Source organism: Gymnoscopelus microlampas, assembly GCF_963454915.1.
Source record: "Gymnoscopelus microlampas genome assembly, chromosome: 9".
Taxonomy (NCBI): domain Eukaryota; kingdom Metazoa; phylum Chordata; class Actinopteri; order Myctophiformes; family Myctophidae; genus Gymnoscopelus; species Gymnoscopelus microlampas.
The window spans coordinates 28,259,359-28,275,573 of NC_139946.1; the positions used below are offsets into that span (position 1 = coordinate 28,259,359).

Genomic DNA, 16,215 nt, shown 5'->3' on the forward strand with positions numbered 1-16,215 from the left:
ATTTGGGGACCTCTGGTGGTCCCCAGACCCCATTTTGAGAACCAGTGCGGTTATACTGCGGTGAGGTACTGACTGGAACCCATAGTGAAGGCAGCTCAGGGCTGCAGCTGTGGCAAAGTGACCTGTAATGTAACAGGGGAAACTTCAGCCTCTGTTTTTCAACTAGGTGCTTTACACATGCACACACACATGACCCGGGCACACATCTGCAGTGTACTGTACACACATATACATACACACACTCGGCAGTAGAGGCCTGTTCGCTCACACTATACTAGGAAGCAATTTTTTCCCCTTTTCCCCACACTTACATGATTCTCCTCTTTTCTTTTTATGAGCTCCTTTTAAAGTGTAAAAGCCAGGTTTGAAGTCATCCTTGCTGGCAGAGCATGTGAGGAAACATTTGTTTCTGCCGGTTGGCCCCGTTTCACCGAGGCATAAATGAGATTTAAAAATGTTCACAGCATAGCAGCAGGTTTAGGGTTTAGGGAAAATGCTACTGCTGAGGTAATGGTTTCATGGATTACATTTTAATGTTTGGGACTAGAACACCTTGCCAGCGAGGGTACTGTAAATGACGTGTTCTCTCTGAACAGCACTCGAGTTAATGGCGGACAACTGGTGTCCCTGTTCCCCAGAGATGTTCCAGATATCTGTGATGGGAAGAACATTGTGTCATGGGCCCATGGGAGGAGAGAGACCAATCACTGGACCTTGCCCGACATGAAAAATCAATTACATTGGAGATTGCAGGGAAATATCAATGTCACTTTGCCTGGACAATCATCTTTTAATGTTTTAGAATGGTGGAATAACTTACGTATTTCAACTTTCCCTACTCATATTGGTAGTGTTTTTAGTGTTTTTTAGATTAGATTTCAGGAATTAATCAAAGCTTTGGCTAAAGGCAAGGAAGGTGCACCTCTGCCCCCTTGTTGTGTCACTTGAACTAAAAATGCATTGTGAAGAACGAACCACCACTGCCCTCTAGTGGAAAGCAGTGCTCATTCCTTAACTCAGAGCTCCATTAGTTCCAGCTATTCCTCTGAAAACAATTATTGTTTTAAGGTATTTTCTCTATGACGGTGTTAATGTAGTATTGCTGTACTTTACAATAAATGAATTCCCTCTGTGCGTGTAAATTAACATCTGTGAAAGGTAACTGATCAACTCGGGCAGAATAATGAATTGGTAAGGTTTGTCCATTATACAAACAATACTTTACCAACTATATCTGCTGTTAGACAGTAGGAATGGTGAAGAGATCCCAAGATTGATTCTGTGCCAGGGCTGGGCAATATGACTTGAAATCAATATCAGGATTATTAGAAACTTTTGCCTCGATTACGATTAATGAACGAATATAAAAAATAAAATAATAGTGAAAATAGCCGATCTACTGTATAAGTTCACAACGCGCCACGATGCAATACGTTGTCAGCTTGTAGATCGGCTATTTTCACTATTTCCGCACGGCACAATTCTACAACAAAGTACTGTATAATACAGGGCTTAAACGGTTAATCAGACTAATCGATTTAGTTGTTTATAAAAGATCTATTTGATTTTTTCTATATGAGAAATTTTGAAACATTATCACAAAAAAATCCTGCTTCTTGATTATTTAACTAACTTACATGAGCAACATTAAATCGGTTACACATTGTAAATATCCGTATATATTTTTGGTTAATTGCCCAGCCCTGGTCCGTGTTATGGATATACCCGTCAGTAGTTGCTGGTGAGTGTGATACTGGCCCAACGACACCTCCAGCAGTGACACAGCCCAACGCACTCCACAGTCACAAAGCAAAGCCAGCCATGCACCTGTCCACCCTCAGCCTCAAGCTGTTACAACAACAACTACAACCACTCAAACACACATTCAGCTCAGTAGGAGGACTGGGGGGGGGGCATGCGGAACGACATCCCACGCTTCTGGCGAGGAGGAGGAAACAGACAGACAAACAGACAGACAAGCGAGAGATAGCAGCATCCCAGCGGAAATGAAGGAAAGTACAAGGCGAGGGGGAGAAAAAAGCAACTGGGGGTTTACAGGGAATGACAGGGTACAGGGGACACTGAATATGAAATGACAATGTGTGTCTAAAATCAACAGAATCAGAGCAGAGGGGAAATAATAATATACCTAGGCATGTCCGAATCAAGAAACTGTCTGCAAAAACACAAAACAACATTCCGTTAGTGGACTGGAGGGAGGAAAAGAACGTCAGCAATCCGCATTTACCTCGACAATAGCGGGCCAACACAGAACTAAGCAGAGACCCTGCTGGACCATGCCCTGACCTGGCGCTGCTCCCCCCCCCCCCCCAAACAAAATAACGTGGTGTCCCTAATAGGCTCTGTGCATAACCGTAGTCCCGGGTTTCCAGAGGGTGGCATATCCATTTCTATTTCCAGTTCATTTTCCCACAGCTCCACTTGATTGGCTACAGCAGATTTGAACCGAAAAAAACATATGAAGGTTTCCTATGTGTCCAGTTCAAATCTTCTGCAGAGACAATCAAACGAAGCTGTGGGAAAATTAGCCGGAACAAGAAATAAGTATGCCACCCTCTGGAAACCTGGGACACAATAATTTTGTCACATTTTCAAATGTAGCAAAAATAAAAGATCTACAATTTCACGATACGTCGCAATACGATGCGTTCTGGGCTTGTAGATTGGTTATTTTTGCTATTTTTGAAATGGTTGTTTTAACTTAAATGTTTTTTTTTTTTTAAATGATGTTTACAGTGTGTGTGAGCCCCAATAGTGCAGCACCACGGTCTAAAACGGGTTGGGATGGAGCAGGGTCACTGCTTCCAGTCCTGCCTGGTGCCTTTAGCTTCTATTATAATAGCAGGTTATCTGACTCTGGGTTAGAAATAGTATTGTTAGGCTTTATTTTAGAGAGGGGAAGGTTATCAGCAAAACAGCATAATTAAAGCAATGAATAATAACAGCAGGTCACAAAATGATATGTAAAATAAAAGTGTTAAAAGCCTTTTAACAGGGGGAACTTAATAAAGGCAGGTTTAGCTTTCCATACACTACTGTGAATGATTCCTGAAAATACTGTGATTCCCTTTTGATGACAGCAAGAGAGCAACACACATTTAACAAGTGATACAATTTAATATGTTAAAACCTTCTAAGATTCATTAAATGTAATATGTTAAAACATAATATTATTTGACATAGTAAATGCATTCATGGTGCCAGTGTATCATGATCATGTTAATGATAAGTGGCTATTCTAGGTAAGGTTAGGTATTAGTAACTTATGCCAGTGTACAGTGAATGGTGATTTTGAAATATTAAATGTCCTATTCTCAATGGGACCTCATAGTGACTTGTACTATGACTACTTTCAGGTTAGTATGTTTATAATACTAGCACTTATATTCACTATTCATTAGGATAAATCAAACGAAACATGCATTTGTTGGTTATATACTGTCCAGGATGTGTAATTATGTGTAACTACTGCAAAGCATGCAGTGAGTGAGAGTAAAATAAAGTTGCTTCAGGTGAAGTTTGTGGCATGGATGCTGGTCAGTCCATAATGTAGGTTAGTAGGGTTAATCAGGCTGGTGGTGAGATGGTGAACAGGATGAGATGCAACATGAAAGGTGCATTCAATGACGTTTAAACACCCAAAGCACGGGAGGGTCGAAACAGCCAGCATGACGGTATAGCATCTTAACAAACAATGAAACAGCTTTAAGTACAGTGACTTATAACAATATTCAGCTGAAGTATTCTAATGCACAGGGGCTTTGATCTTGGGTTGTCTCACGTACTGTATGACGTCTTAACCTCTCCACAGATCAAAGTAGATTACATTTTTGCAAAAGGAACTGATGTTTCGGTGATGAGGGATGGGTCGTTAAAAAGTTGTGAGTAAAAGATGGTTAAGCCAAAGTAATACGCATGAAAAAAATAAATTGGCTGTGGTTTGTTATATAACGTTCAATGTGCACTTCTGGCCGTGCAGTCTTCTGACCCATACATACTGTAGCTGTTTCCACTAAGCCATGCATCTGCATGGGTGCCACGGTCCAGTGCAGGAGCTGTCACTCAACAGTAGCAGAGAAATGCTAGGGTGGGGTTTCTGTGACCGTTGAATGATTTAGCACGGCATGCGCTCTTCCAAATTCAGCACAGCTGCTGTAGGCGTAGAATGACCAAACATCTCTGTGGCCATCGCTGCTTTGAATTCCGACTAGCAACCAGATAAATTCAAAAACAATAGGAAGGTCACCCCCATAGAGTGTTCTCCATTTCTAGCTCACCGTCTCCTAGCGGTACGTACCTGTCGTCTTGCGTGGGCCTGACATACCCGACAGACAGGATGTTGAGAGACAGGATGTTGGGGTCGATGATCGTCTCGTCGGCCTCTGGGGTGCTGCGGAGACGACCTGCCAAAAGCACAAGGACCTCAGTGAGGAGACCTCCCAATAGAGCTTTTAAATACGTATACGCGCCGCATGGAACCACGTTGTCCATGGAAAATAATCAAAACAAACATACCCACGACGAGCTCACGGACATCCTTCCATTCAATGTCACCTCCTGACTCATGTACAATAGTGACAGCGATTCTTCTCTGGAGGCCCTATGGAGTGTGATAGATAGACAGATAGATGGATGGATGGATGGATGGACGGACGGATTGATGGATCAATATACAGAGAGAGAAAGGGTTCAACTCGGGGTTCAACATTGCATTATATTGTTTTAGTGCAGCAGCAGTCCACTCTGAGTGTTTGTTTGCCTACCTGGTGCAGTAGAAATGTGCCATGGCAGGGCATGCCTGCCCTGTGGTCCACTGCTGCAGGGATATAGCTGTGGAAGCACACACACATCTCATTGATCACACACCCGGTGAATTTATGAACGCTATCAATATCCTCCTGAGGCAACATGTAATGTGATAGCTGTTCATGAAATATTCAATTTAATGGAGAAAAAATATTCTCTGAGCCAATCGATTCCAAGCATCTGCTTAATGAAGCTGAACTGTGCCATTGGATGAGCAGTATACTAATCCTTTCCCTGGATTTAGCTAGGTGGCGACATGGGATACTCACTCCCCATTGGCCTCCAGCTCGCAGATCTCGAAGAGGACCATGAGGTCGTACTTGCAGTGGCACGGTCCAGCCGAGGGGCGGGTCAGCGTTGTTAGCTTGGTGGCGGGTACTGGGTTTCAGAAGGAGACGGAGACGGTTAGACATCAAGATATACAGTATGGTTGAGGAAAGTACTACAGACTATAGGCCACTGGTTCTCAAAGTGGGGTCTGGGGACCCCAGGGGTCCTTGAGGGGATTCCAGGGGTCCCAAGCTAAATGATTGATAATTAGGAACCAAATTAATCCTTAAGAGTTTGTAGCTCAGAGTGTAGAAGTGGAACCAAATGGAGCCTTACAGGTCCATTTGGTTCCATTTGTACACTCTCAAGAGTTAAGGGGGTCCTTGAAAGTAAAACGTTTGAGAACCACTAGCTAGCTATAGGCTACTGGCAGGCTAGCACAGGGGGAAAGTTGAGACCAGCTCTGGCCCGACAAAGGACAGAGAAAGGGCAGAAGACCAGAGCGATGAAGGGAGAGAGAGAGAGAGGAAGCACTCAGACCTGTGGAAGGAGGAACTCTCTATCAGCTGGTTTAACATCAGTCCCCTTAAAGGAAAATACCATGCACGTTGATACGTAAGTGAGTCACTTGGCGAGTTCACTGTTTCTTGCTGAAATACTAGGCTCATCATTTTCTGTTTCAAATGAAATACACCATGGAATTCTTCAATGTGTGTAAAATGACAAGTTAACAGTCCACATGTTCAGGTTGTGCCTGAATTTTGGTTGATTAGTTTTCTTTACGAGGGTTCAGGGTTGTTTTGATAGAATAGTGGTGTTTTGAAGGAATGGTATTTCTCTTGAATAGCTTCACAGTTTACTATTGTCTATGCACAGTAACAGCACGGTTCTGCAAACATCACATTGTGACAACAAGATGGACACACTCTACAGCATATCTCCATAGAACAGTTCAGCAATAGCACTAGTTCTCAACGTAGGGTATGGGGACCCCCAGAGGACCTTGAGTGGGTTCCAGGGGGTCCCCAGCTAACTGATCAATAGATAGGAACCAATTGGACCTTTATGGGTCAGTAACTCCAAATGGAACCAAATGGACTCGTATGGGTCCATTTGGTTCCATTTGTACAATCACAGAATTAAACGAACACTGAGGATTTTACAGTGTAGATTGAGGTCCTAGAGATACAGTAACAGTCATATTAAATGGGGGTGCATGGCCTAATGCATATCAAACTGAGGGTTCTTGATATTAAAAAAGGCTGAGAATCGTTGCTCTACAGGAGTCAAAGTGAGAGTCAGTGTGACTGAGACAGAAACACTCCCACGCAGACATGGAGCTATACGGCTGTGTCCAGTCCACCAAAGCGTTTCTTCCCAGCTGAAAACGCAAGGTGCTTGCCAAAAAACGCTTCCAAACGCCCCAGCTGAAAATATTTAAACTCTCAGCAAACAGATAAAAACACCACACATGAACTCATGTGTGGCGTAAACACAGCGTAAACACATGGCGCTCCCATTGAAAACAATTCAAAACATACGCTGTGCTCAGGAAAAAGAGCTTTGGTGGACATGGCCCCCTTAAGCAAAACAAAAAGAAGCATTAGGTAGAACTCACACAATAGAATAACTTAACCAATCCTTCCTGTATTACAGAATATTCATTATGACCACTAGCCTAGCAGAAAAAGCCCGAGTGATCCCACATTCAAAGGTGGAACTGTAGGGAAACTCAACCACACAAGTAGGAGTGGGCACACAAGTACACAAGAGAACCAATCCAACGTTAGAATCCCCCAAACCCAAGCTTCTCCTTTTTATATCAGCTTCAATTTGGAATAGATCAATCACATTTCTGATCTACATTGGTCAGTAAGTGAAATTTGCAGCTATTAAAATTGAAAACTTTTAAGTTTGTAAAAGAAAATTTCAAAATCACTAAGTGAGTCTGTGCTATTGCAGTGCGTCAGGGCAGGTGTTCTATTGTCCCTAATGTAGTGGTTCTTAAAGTGGGGTTCTGGTGAGGGGGTTCCAGGGGTCCCCGGCTAAATGATACATAGTTAAGGCCCCAAATGGACCCTTACAGGTCTGTAACTCAGAGAGTGTAAAAACGGAATGGAATTTGTACACTCTCACAGTTATGGTGGTCCGTGGTCCTAATGCATAGCACACTGGGGGTCCTTGAAATTAAAAGGCTTGAGAACCACTGCCCTTCACCCATTAAAACCTGGAAAGCATCTGTGTCATTTTAGATTTTAGCGGACAGCAGATCTACAAGCGAATAGCAGATCTACAAGCTCACAGCTTGTACATCTGCTATTTCTGAGCATTTTTTTAAAATCTTGAAAGTGTTTAAAAAAATTTGAATAATTTTGAATATTTTAACACAAATCTTCTCTTCTGCGGGCCCTGGCACAAAACATTTTCAGATGGGGGGTCCGCGGCCAAATATATATACATTTGGGGGTCCTTGACACGAAAAAGTTTGAGAACTACTGATTTAGAAGACATTTGTAGAAGGTCTTAATGGGTTAAATGACGCTCTCTGACTCGCACAGCCTGGTATAAAAAGAGCTTTCCGTTGTGGGGGGGATTCGTGTGGATTTAGCCCAAGTTAACCAACCCGGCGTCTGAGCTTTAATAACGGAACAGATAGTGATGGGCGGAGCCGTAAGCTGAGCCTGCTCCTCCAGGAAGGAGGCGGCCAGGCCAGCGGCAGACAGGGCGTGGCCCGACAGCGAGTCCACCAGTGCCCCGTTGAACACGTCCGGGACCAGGTACCGGATCAGGTCCAGCGCTTTGTCGGGCTCCGGCAGGCTGTCGGAGTCCGCTGATTCACAGCCAACAACATGAAGTTATGACAGTCCACTGCTTCACAGCCAACAACATGAAGTTATGACAGTCCACTGCTTCACAGCCAACAACATGAAGTTATGACAGTCCACTGCTTCACAGCCAACAACATGATGTTATGATGACATGGACTTACAGACACACATGACATTAGGCTTAGATTTATACCCGTTGCGAGCCAGTGTAGCACGCAGAAAATCGACGATCTATTAGATCTGCTATTTTCTATATTATCTATTTTCTAGATCAGCTATATGTGGTTCCCAACCTTTTCTGGTACAGGGCCCACTTGAAAATCTTAAAGGAGATGACGGCCCACCCATCTGACCACTTAACATGGCAGCTTTTCAGCTGTTACGTGTTAAGTGGTCAAATCGGTGAGCCCTGTGCATTTTTCTTTTTTTTAATGATCAATCAATCGATTGTGTTCCGGCTTGGATCAATGAAACCAACGCAGTATATTTTAAGTTCATATTTATTCTGCTATCACAATTAAAACAAAAAATGTCAAGGTTTTAAAGAAAAAATACCATGTAGGTTGGGAATTGTTGTTCTAGATAGGCTATATTCTAGATTGGCTATTTTTGGCGCATGACACCGGCACGAAAACAAAGTATAGATTTGGCTTTACAGACACACTGCTACAAACAACACACCGTGGCATGCAAGGCAAAGGTAAAAACCTGTCCTGAAGTGCCACTACAGAATAAGCATGGACCATCATTTGTACAGCTAATGGGATTTTGTTCACTCTGTTTATGAAAAAGAATGTTAATATATTTACCAGGTTTTGACAGGGGCATCACTTTTGGGAATTGTCTTCTGCAGGGACGTAGTGGGCTGTTTGGAGAAACAACATTGAAGCAACATGTTATCAAAAAGATAACAAGTATATTTATAATACTACAACATATCATTAGATACCCTCACTGTCAGGTGGAAACCTTTTTCCCCACCATTTTTTTCAAATATGGCAAAAACAGCTGATCTACAAGCTCAACTTTTTTGCTACTTTTGCTCAACACTGTTATACGAAGAAGGGCATTAATTTATGAAAAAAAAACATAAAAAGGTGAAATCTGGAGATGCAAGGTTTCTGCCCGACAGCAACAATATCCTGGATGTCCCAGCCGTCCTCGTACCTGATGACGTCTTTACAGAGCAGAGGGAAGGGCTGTTTCTGGTAGTGACCAAACACCTCGAACACAATGGGCTGAGTCCTGATGTACTCAACGAAGGATTTAGTGACTTCCACAGCGACCTAGGAAACCAAGGAAGGAAGGAGTGGTTCAAGAACTTCCAATTCCCTCACACTGTGTATTATAAGTGTGAATGTGGTTTACTGTTATCGCTTACATTCTGCACGTGGTAGAAGCCGAGAGGCGGGCCGCGGCCTGTGTTCTTCAAGGGTTCGGTGGAGAAAGCTTCATCGTGACGGTGGATGAAACTACATTAAGAGAAAGAGGCATGACTTAAAATAATAATGATCACATTAAAACGTTATGTAGCATCACAATGGTCAATCACAACAGTATACAGTATAGGGACATACTGTAGTTAGTGTTATGGCATTTGTAAATCTCAATGTAGTAAACTAGAGTAAGGGTTAGGGTTATACAGGGTGCACATCTGGTGCAATTGGCCCCTACTTACTTGAACTGGCAGAATATGTCGGCGTATTCTGCAGAGATGCTGGACGCCTGCAGCACAGTGACTCTGAAGGTGAAAACATTGCCGATCCTCAGGTGCTCCATGGCGCCATCTAGAGGACCTTCCAAACTAGCCTTCGGTGGGATCTCTGCCTCCTCTGAACCAGCTGTGAGGGATTAGAGGGGTTAAAAAAACAGATACTAGCACGATATTAGCACAAAACATGTACATGCTCGCACACTCGTAGGTAGCCACTAGGGCTGGGCAAATAACTGACACTATATCAAAACCGGAAAAAAATCTAATATTGAATTAACTAAATCGATTATAAGAGGGAAAACAGCCAATCTACAAACTCACAACGTGTAGCATCGACATTAGTCAGTTTAGTCAGTTAGACTAATTCCGACGAGTTGTGAGCTTGTAAATCTGCTATTTAAAAAAACAAATCCCTTAAAATAATCGTTCAGTAATCGTAATCGAGACGAAGAGTTTGAAATCATCGGGATATTGATTTGAAGTCAAATCGCCCAGCAGTAGCAGCCACACACATAATCGTACACGATTAAATAACAAAAACACACATGGAATTAAAAACTACCCCAAGCACACAGAATAAAGTTACCCGTACAGGTGTTGTTGTTAACCTCATCGGCCGAGGGTCCCATCTCTGCGCTCTGCCCCTCGCCCTCCACGAAGCGAAGCTCCTCCTGAGACACGCCTGTACGGGACAGGCCAACGGGGGAAGACTCTGCCTGGAACTGGAAAGTCAAAGCACCATGGGACTTTTATAAAGGTGGGCAAAGTTAGAGTGCAGGGTTTCTTCAGGTTTAGGCAAGTTAGATTCACAAGACTTTTTAATGCAACTCAGAATTCAATTTTCCACCATGGCTTCCCTATTCTAGGGGAGGACATTTGTCAAAAAAAATAAAGAAGTCAGCCGATATAGCTCACAATGCCAGCTCAGAATACACTAAAAGAGATTTGGTGTAGAAATAACATAGCTGTCGTTCATGGATTTGCAGTGGTTATGACCAATTTATCAAAAAAGCACAAATACAACAAAAATGTATTCTAAATCTTATTTATAGTAAAATAGCAGATCTACAAGCTCCCAATGTTCTACGATATGACACGACGCATTGTGAGCTTGTACATCTGGTATTTTCACAATTATTTATATTTTTTTGAACATTTCTGGAAAATCGTTATATTTTGGGGGAAAATGCCTTATTTTTTAATACAGCAATGCATTGATATTAAAAAAGAAAATATACATTGTAATTTGCACTTGCAATGAAGTCTTTTTTAAAAGCATGCACTTTTGAATGCTACAAGCAAGCGCCCCAGTTTACTTGAACTCAAGTACAATTTTGACTTAACAACTATACCCCTCTTGTAGTTGAGGTGCAATTTGACCAGGTGTATCTACACTTTGACTCAAGTACTGGGGTTTGAGTACTTTGTCCACCACTGCCCCCTCACCTTCTCAAACTGCTGGTCCTCGAATGTGATCTTGGCCGTGCCCGACTGCCTGACCCCTGAGCCGTAGTCTGGTGCCTCCTCATCGGCTGGAGGGAAACACAAAGCACCTTCACTTCACTTCCTCAAGAAGTCACACGCAGTCTGGATCTCTCTGACAATCGGCAACAATATTGATACTCCGGGCCTTACCTGATATGGCCTGCACCGCCACCCGAAGGAAGCCCTTCACCTCGCCTTTCTCGCTGACGATGGCCACGCGATGAACCAGAGGCACTGGGTACAGCAGGTTACTCAGGTAAACGAAGGCCCTTGATAGAGAGGGTGAAAGAGAGAGAGAGAGAGAAAGAGAGGGGAGAGAGAGAGAGAGAGAGAGAGAGAGAGAGAGAGAGAGAGAGAGAGAGAGAGAGAGAAGGATTAACACCACAGGGACGGACAAGACTGACAGAAGGTCGGTGCCGGTGGACTGAACAAACAGAACACAGAGCCGCAAAGCAACCAAACAGAAGCTGGGACTGCTCTCGCGACGGCCATGGCTGCCCTTTACTATTATAGCTTGCTGTGCTTGTGTATTGGGAGGGGTTATTATCATTATCATTAGGACAATCCCGGGTTGCATGCAGTAGTGGTTAATGTGTTTGTTTTTGCTGCTGAAAGCTTGGTGAGGCTAAGGAGGCTAAGGAGGAGCTAGCCCCACCTGTGACATCCTTCTTTGCTGCAGCACTGGGATTTGGTCACCTAGCATTGCCATCCAGAATTGGGTTTGCTGGGCAAAACTATTTTTAGCCTATTTTCCAACATCGTATCAAAAATGTGAAGTTAGTGACATGTTCTTATGGATGTCTGTAGTAATAGCACGGTGGTAAAATGATATTCTTCTGTGAAACCACTGTTTATATTAGGTTCTTTTTAACAGCCTGTGCAGAATTTAACACGGAAGCATGTTTCCGACCAGCTACTGATCGATGGCTTCTGTGTTAAATACATTAAAATGTCTGATCTGATGTTGGAAAATAGATCAAAAATAAGTTTTGCCTGCCAAACCCAATTCTGGATGGTAAAGCTACAGTATGTGACAGAAAATGCTACAGCAAAGAGGGAGGTCACAGATGTGGCTAAGGAAGAGCATGTGTGCAAAGTTGCGGGTGGGGGCAGGAGGGCGACGGCGTGGGGTCTACCTGTGTTTCTATGGAACGACAAGATGGGACATCAACTCAGTAATTTGCCTAAGAACAAACGCCTAGAGGTCGATTCATGTATTGTGTTGACTGATGCTCTATGTGTGGAAACGACATCCTTCGATGCAAATAACACTGCCTGTGATCACATCATGAGAAACTAGCCTCTACTGTACCTGAGTTAAAAAACGGACACTAGCATCACATTTCACACCTGTAGACATGTCTGTACTTGTATTTGAAAATCTTCACCAAAGGCTTATCGGTGGTAATAAGTTGAGAATCTTGCTGTTGTAGCCAATGAATGTGGAATAATCTTCCTTTCTCGGGTTCAGCTAAAATAGTTGATCTTGCAGTCAAAGACCACATTTCTCAAGAGCCAATGGGGTTGGGGTAACATTTAAGGGTACAGGAGTGGTTAAAAAAAAGGTAACGGCTTATGACAAGATTGGTGAGGTGCAAAGAAGGCATGCTCAGGACAAAAAGGTGAACATAAATGCTCTGGGCATCTTGACTCAAAGGAATCAATGCAAATGAAACATAAATCATCATACGAAACATGGCTCAGCTTGAATCAACACTGCCAACAGCTGGACATACTGTATGCTACACCAAACTAAAAAAAAACAACAACAAAAAAACCAAAGGATGACACCAGAAATCAAAGCCCACCTCCTGGGTTAAGTTTGTGCAAAGGACGGGCGCTAGTTCATCAAGTAAAATTTGACAAAAAAAGAAAAGATCAAAATGAAAAGACTTGTGCTCTGGCATGCCTAAAAGAGACAGCTGCGGTGGAAACCAGCTCTTTCATCTTGACATTTTGAGTCTTCCTTCATCACCGCTTTTCACAGAAATCATTTTCAGACTCTTTCATACATATTTGGTTGATGACCAAGGCATGGCGAGAACATTTAGCCAAGGGTTTGCTGTGTTATGTAAAACCGTTACCTGAATCTACAAAGTGTCTCCTTTAAAAACAAAACAAGCCACTATTCTGCATCTAGACATGCAGTATATACTCAAAAGTGAGACACACATCTCAAGCAGCCGTTGAGCATCAACATTGCTTGGAATTCTATCAAAGCAAGTGATATGAACTGACCCATCCCACATTGAGAGAAGTTGTGTGCAAGGCAAGGAGACTAACTTTTGTTCATAAAAAGAATAAGTAAAAAATTGTCAATATCTTATTTGATGAGATTAGAGATAAAGTGCATAAAGGATAAAAATGGGCCTAAAAGTCCTGAAATGTCTACCAGCTTCAACTCAGTGCTGAGTCCAGAAACAATATGAGCAATGTGGGAGATTAATCCACAAATTCACAAGTTGTGACATTCATTCCTCGACATTATGAGAACCGTTGACAGTAATGTGAGGAATGGTTATCTGGAGCAGCTAGTGGGAATGGAGGGCCTGCCAGACTTTAAAGGACCATACTAGCATCAATACATGACATTGTCTATTCACAGTGTTGGCCATATATCATACACAAATATAGACCATTTCCCTGTTGATGTCTTCATTTTTAGATTTTGCGTTAGTTTACATTTGATGAATCCAATGGCTTCCTTGAAAATCAAGCAAAACACAGTGTGCTTTGGAAAATGATCGGCAGTAATGTCAAGTATGCTGTACTGTGGGCCATAGTCATATGGGCTAAACATGACAAACCAGCAGTATAGTCCATTAAGGTTTAAGTAACTTAAAGTGTCTAAGTGTTTACAAAATGAATAGATGGGGAACGTTTGACATTACGTAGATCAAACCTGATGAAGCAGAGATGTGTTGAATCATAATGCATTGTTCACTCTCTCGGTTTTCAATGTAAGTATTTAATAAACACTGTATATGATTACTGGTGTGTGCTAGACTACTGTTTTTATTAATAATGTAGATAAGGTGTTTCTCACCTCTCCATTGCATCTACCCAGCTAAAATAATGTCACCTAAATAACATCTCTGTACTGCAGTTAAGGCCACAGTTTGAGGGCCCCAACAAAACGGAAAATGCTAAAAGCCAAAAGGTAATCAGGCAAGCCAGTGTAGACATAACAGATGTGGCTGTGACAGCAGTGATGAAATCAAAATCCAGCATTGGAGTAGCGTTACATTGACTTTTTGTATGCTATTCCATGTGCTTTCCCCACCCCAGGTCCTCTCGTGAGATCCATGATTATCGCCATGCGTTAAGGTGAGTCTGAAGACATTTCTGAACCTGCAATGCATCCTCTGGGTTCTCTCCGTGTGTGTGATTGCATGTAAAGTCTAATACAGGAGGCAGACCCTGTGTCTCAGCGTGAAAGAGCTAGTTTCCTCCACCAGCGCGCTCCTGAAACCTCACCAACCTTCCCACTACACTGAATATTGGCGAGCGGTCGTAAAAGGGGTCCTGGCCTTCTCTGGAGCCTCGGCAGAGCTCTCGCTCATCATCATCATCATCATCATCATCATCATCCTCTGCCCCGAGCTCCGAGCACGGGTCGTCCAAAAAGATATCATCGTCCAGGTCCTCCAACTCCTCCAACTCCTCCTCCTCCCCACGCCCCTCCCGACGCGAGTCGACCAGCTCAGTAATTTCAGAGTTGGACAGGGTCGGGGATGGGGTAGGGTCACTCATGCGCTCGCTCATGCATGTGTTGAAAATGGGGTTGCTGGTGCAGCCAGAGACATGGGAACTCGGTTAGTACAGTTCGATAGAAGCATACACTTGTTGAATCAAGAGGGGGTGGATGGGAGGGGGCAGAGGACCGGATTTACGGGACCTCTGGAGAATACCTTGCCTTGCTGGCAGGTTTCTTTTAAAATAATTTTGCTTTTGCAGCATATGGCACAGGTTTTCGAAGTGGGGGCCGCAAGTGGTCGCCTGGGGCACTAATTCGAAAGTAAAGGGAATGTGTGTGTGTGTATATATATATTCAAATTCAATTCATAATATTAGTGTGCCAGTTTTTAAAACCACTTTCAACCTGGCATCCCTATTCTGTGCATGTATATACTTTCCCCATTTTCAACTGTTTTTATTATATTTTGACACTTGCTTTGGCAATGTAAACGTATGTTTTCTCATGCCAATAAAGCTCCTTTGAATTTGAATTTGCATGTCATTATTGTCAAAATGTTTCAAAATGTTTCTATAATAGATGTTCTATAAGCTCACAGCGTGAGTGACGTTGTGACAATGAGCTTGTAGATCGGCCATTTTCTTTCTTTCTTTCTTTCTTTCTTTCTTTCTTTCTTTCTTTCTTTCTTTCTTTCTTTCTTTCTTTCTTTCTTAAACCATTTCGCAATAGGGGGACCGCAGCCAGAGGCTATGGCTTTGTCTATCTGGGGGTCCTTAGTATGGAAAGGTTTGGGAACCTCTGTCATAACAGTGTTCACAGTAGGTTGGACAAATGGACAAATGGTATGGGAGAATGGGAGACAAGCTGCAACCTGCCCAGCAACAGGATGCCCTTCTGTCAGGCTGCTTGCCCTTGGAGCTGGTAGGGTAGGGGTATCCCATGGTAAACATCCTTCCCAAGAGGTCAATTACATTTACTTACCAATGGAGCCAGGTTATGTTTTAATGTACCTGTTGGTTGTGTTAATGATGCAAGCCCATGTTCACCAGGACTACTTTCACCTTGGCTTTCAGAAGACAAAGTAAACAATCAAACTAAGAAAAACACGCCTTTGGGTTTTTGAAAGAAGGGGGTCATTTAGCAACATCTCTGTATGAGTGAAATGATAAATGAAACACAAGCTGTTATACAGTATGTGCTTGACAGCTGATTATTTAAAAGAATGGCTTGTTGCTTGATAAATGATGCAGAATGAGCCCTTCAATTCAAATGGCAGTGCTTTTTAAATGTGCTGAAAATTGTGCAATGCATAAAGTCCCAGCATGGGTTAAAGATATGAGAATTAATTCAGGAGAACACATAGAACAGCCTCCTTCAAGACCACAATTCATGTT

The 16,215-nt window shown here is 42.8% G+C and overlaps 1 protein-coding gene across 1 annotated transcript in view; it reads right to left on the bottom strand.

Moving 5' to 3' along the window:
* The window catches only part of kif1aa (kinesin family member 1Aa), a 74,842-nt gene that overhangs the window by 12,283 nt on the left and 46,344 nt on the right, over positions 1–16,215 (bottom strand). Inside the window, exons 26-37 of the mRNA XM_084067651.1 lie at positions 11,275–11,393; positions 11,086–11,171; positions 10,226–10,361; positions 9,604–9,748; positions 9,307–9,397; positions 9,093–9,211; positions 8,735–8,790; positions 5,097–5,205; positions 4,785–4,851; positions 4,537–4,621; positions 4,319–4,424; positions 2,150–2,176 (exon numbers count right to left, since the gene is read on the bottom strand). Of these exons, the coding sequence (XP_083923777.1) occupies positions 2,150–2,176; positions 4,319–4,424; positions 4,537–4,621; positions 4,785–4,851; positions 5,097–5,205; positions 8,735–8,790; positions 9,093–9,211; positions 9,307–9,397; positions 9,604–9,748; positions 10,226–10,361; positions 11,086–11,171; positions 11,275–11,393 (1,146 nt within the window). The remainder of the gene's footprint in view (positions 1–2,149; positions 2,177–4,318; positions 4,425–4,536; positions 4,622–4,784; positions 4,852–5,096; positions 5,206–8,734; positions 8,791–9,092; positions 9,212–9,306; positions 9,398–9,603; positions 9,749–10,225; positions 10,362–11,085; positions 11,172–11,274; positions 11,394–16,215) is intronic.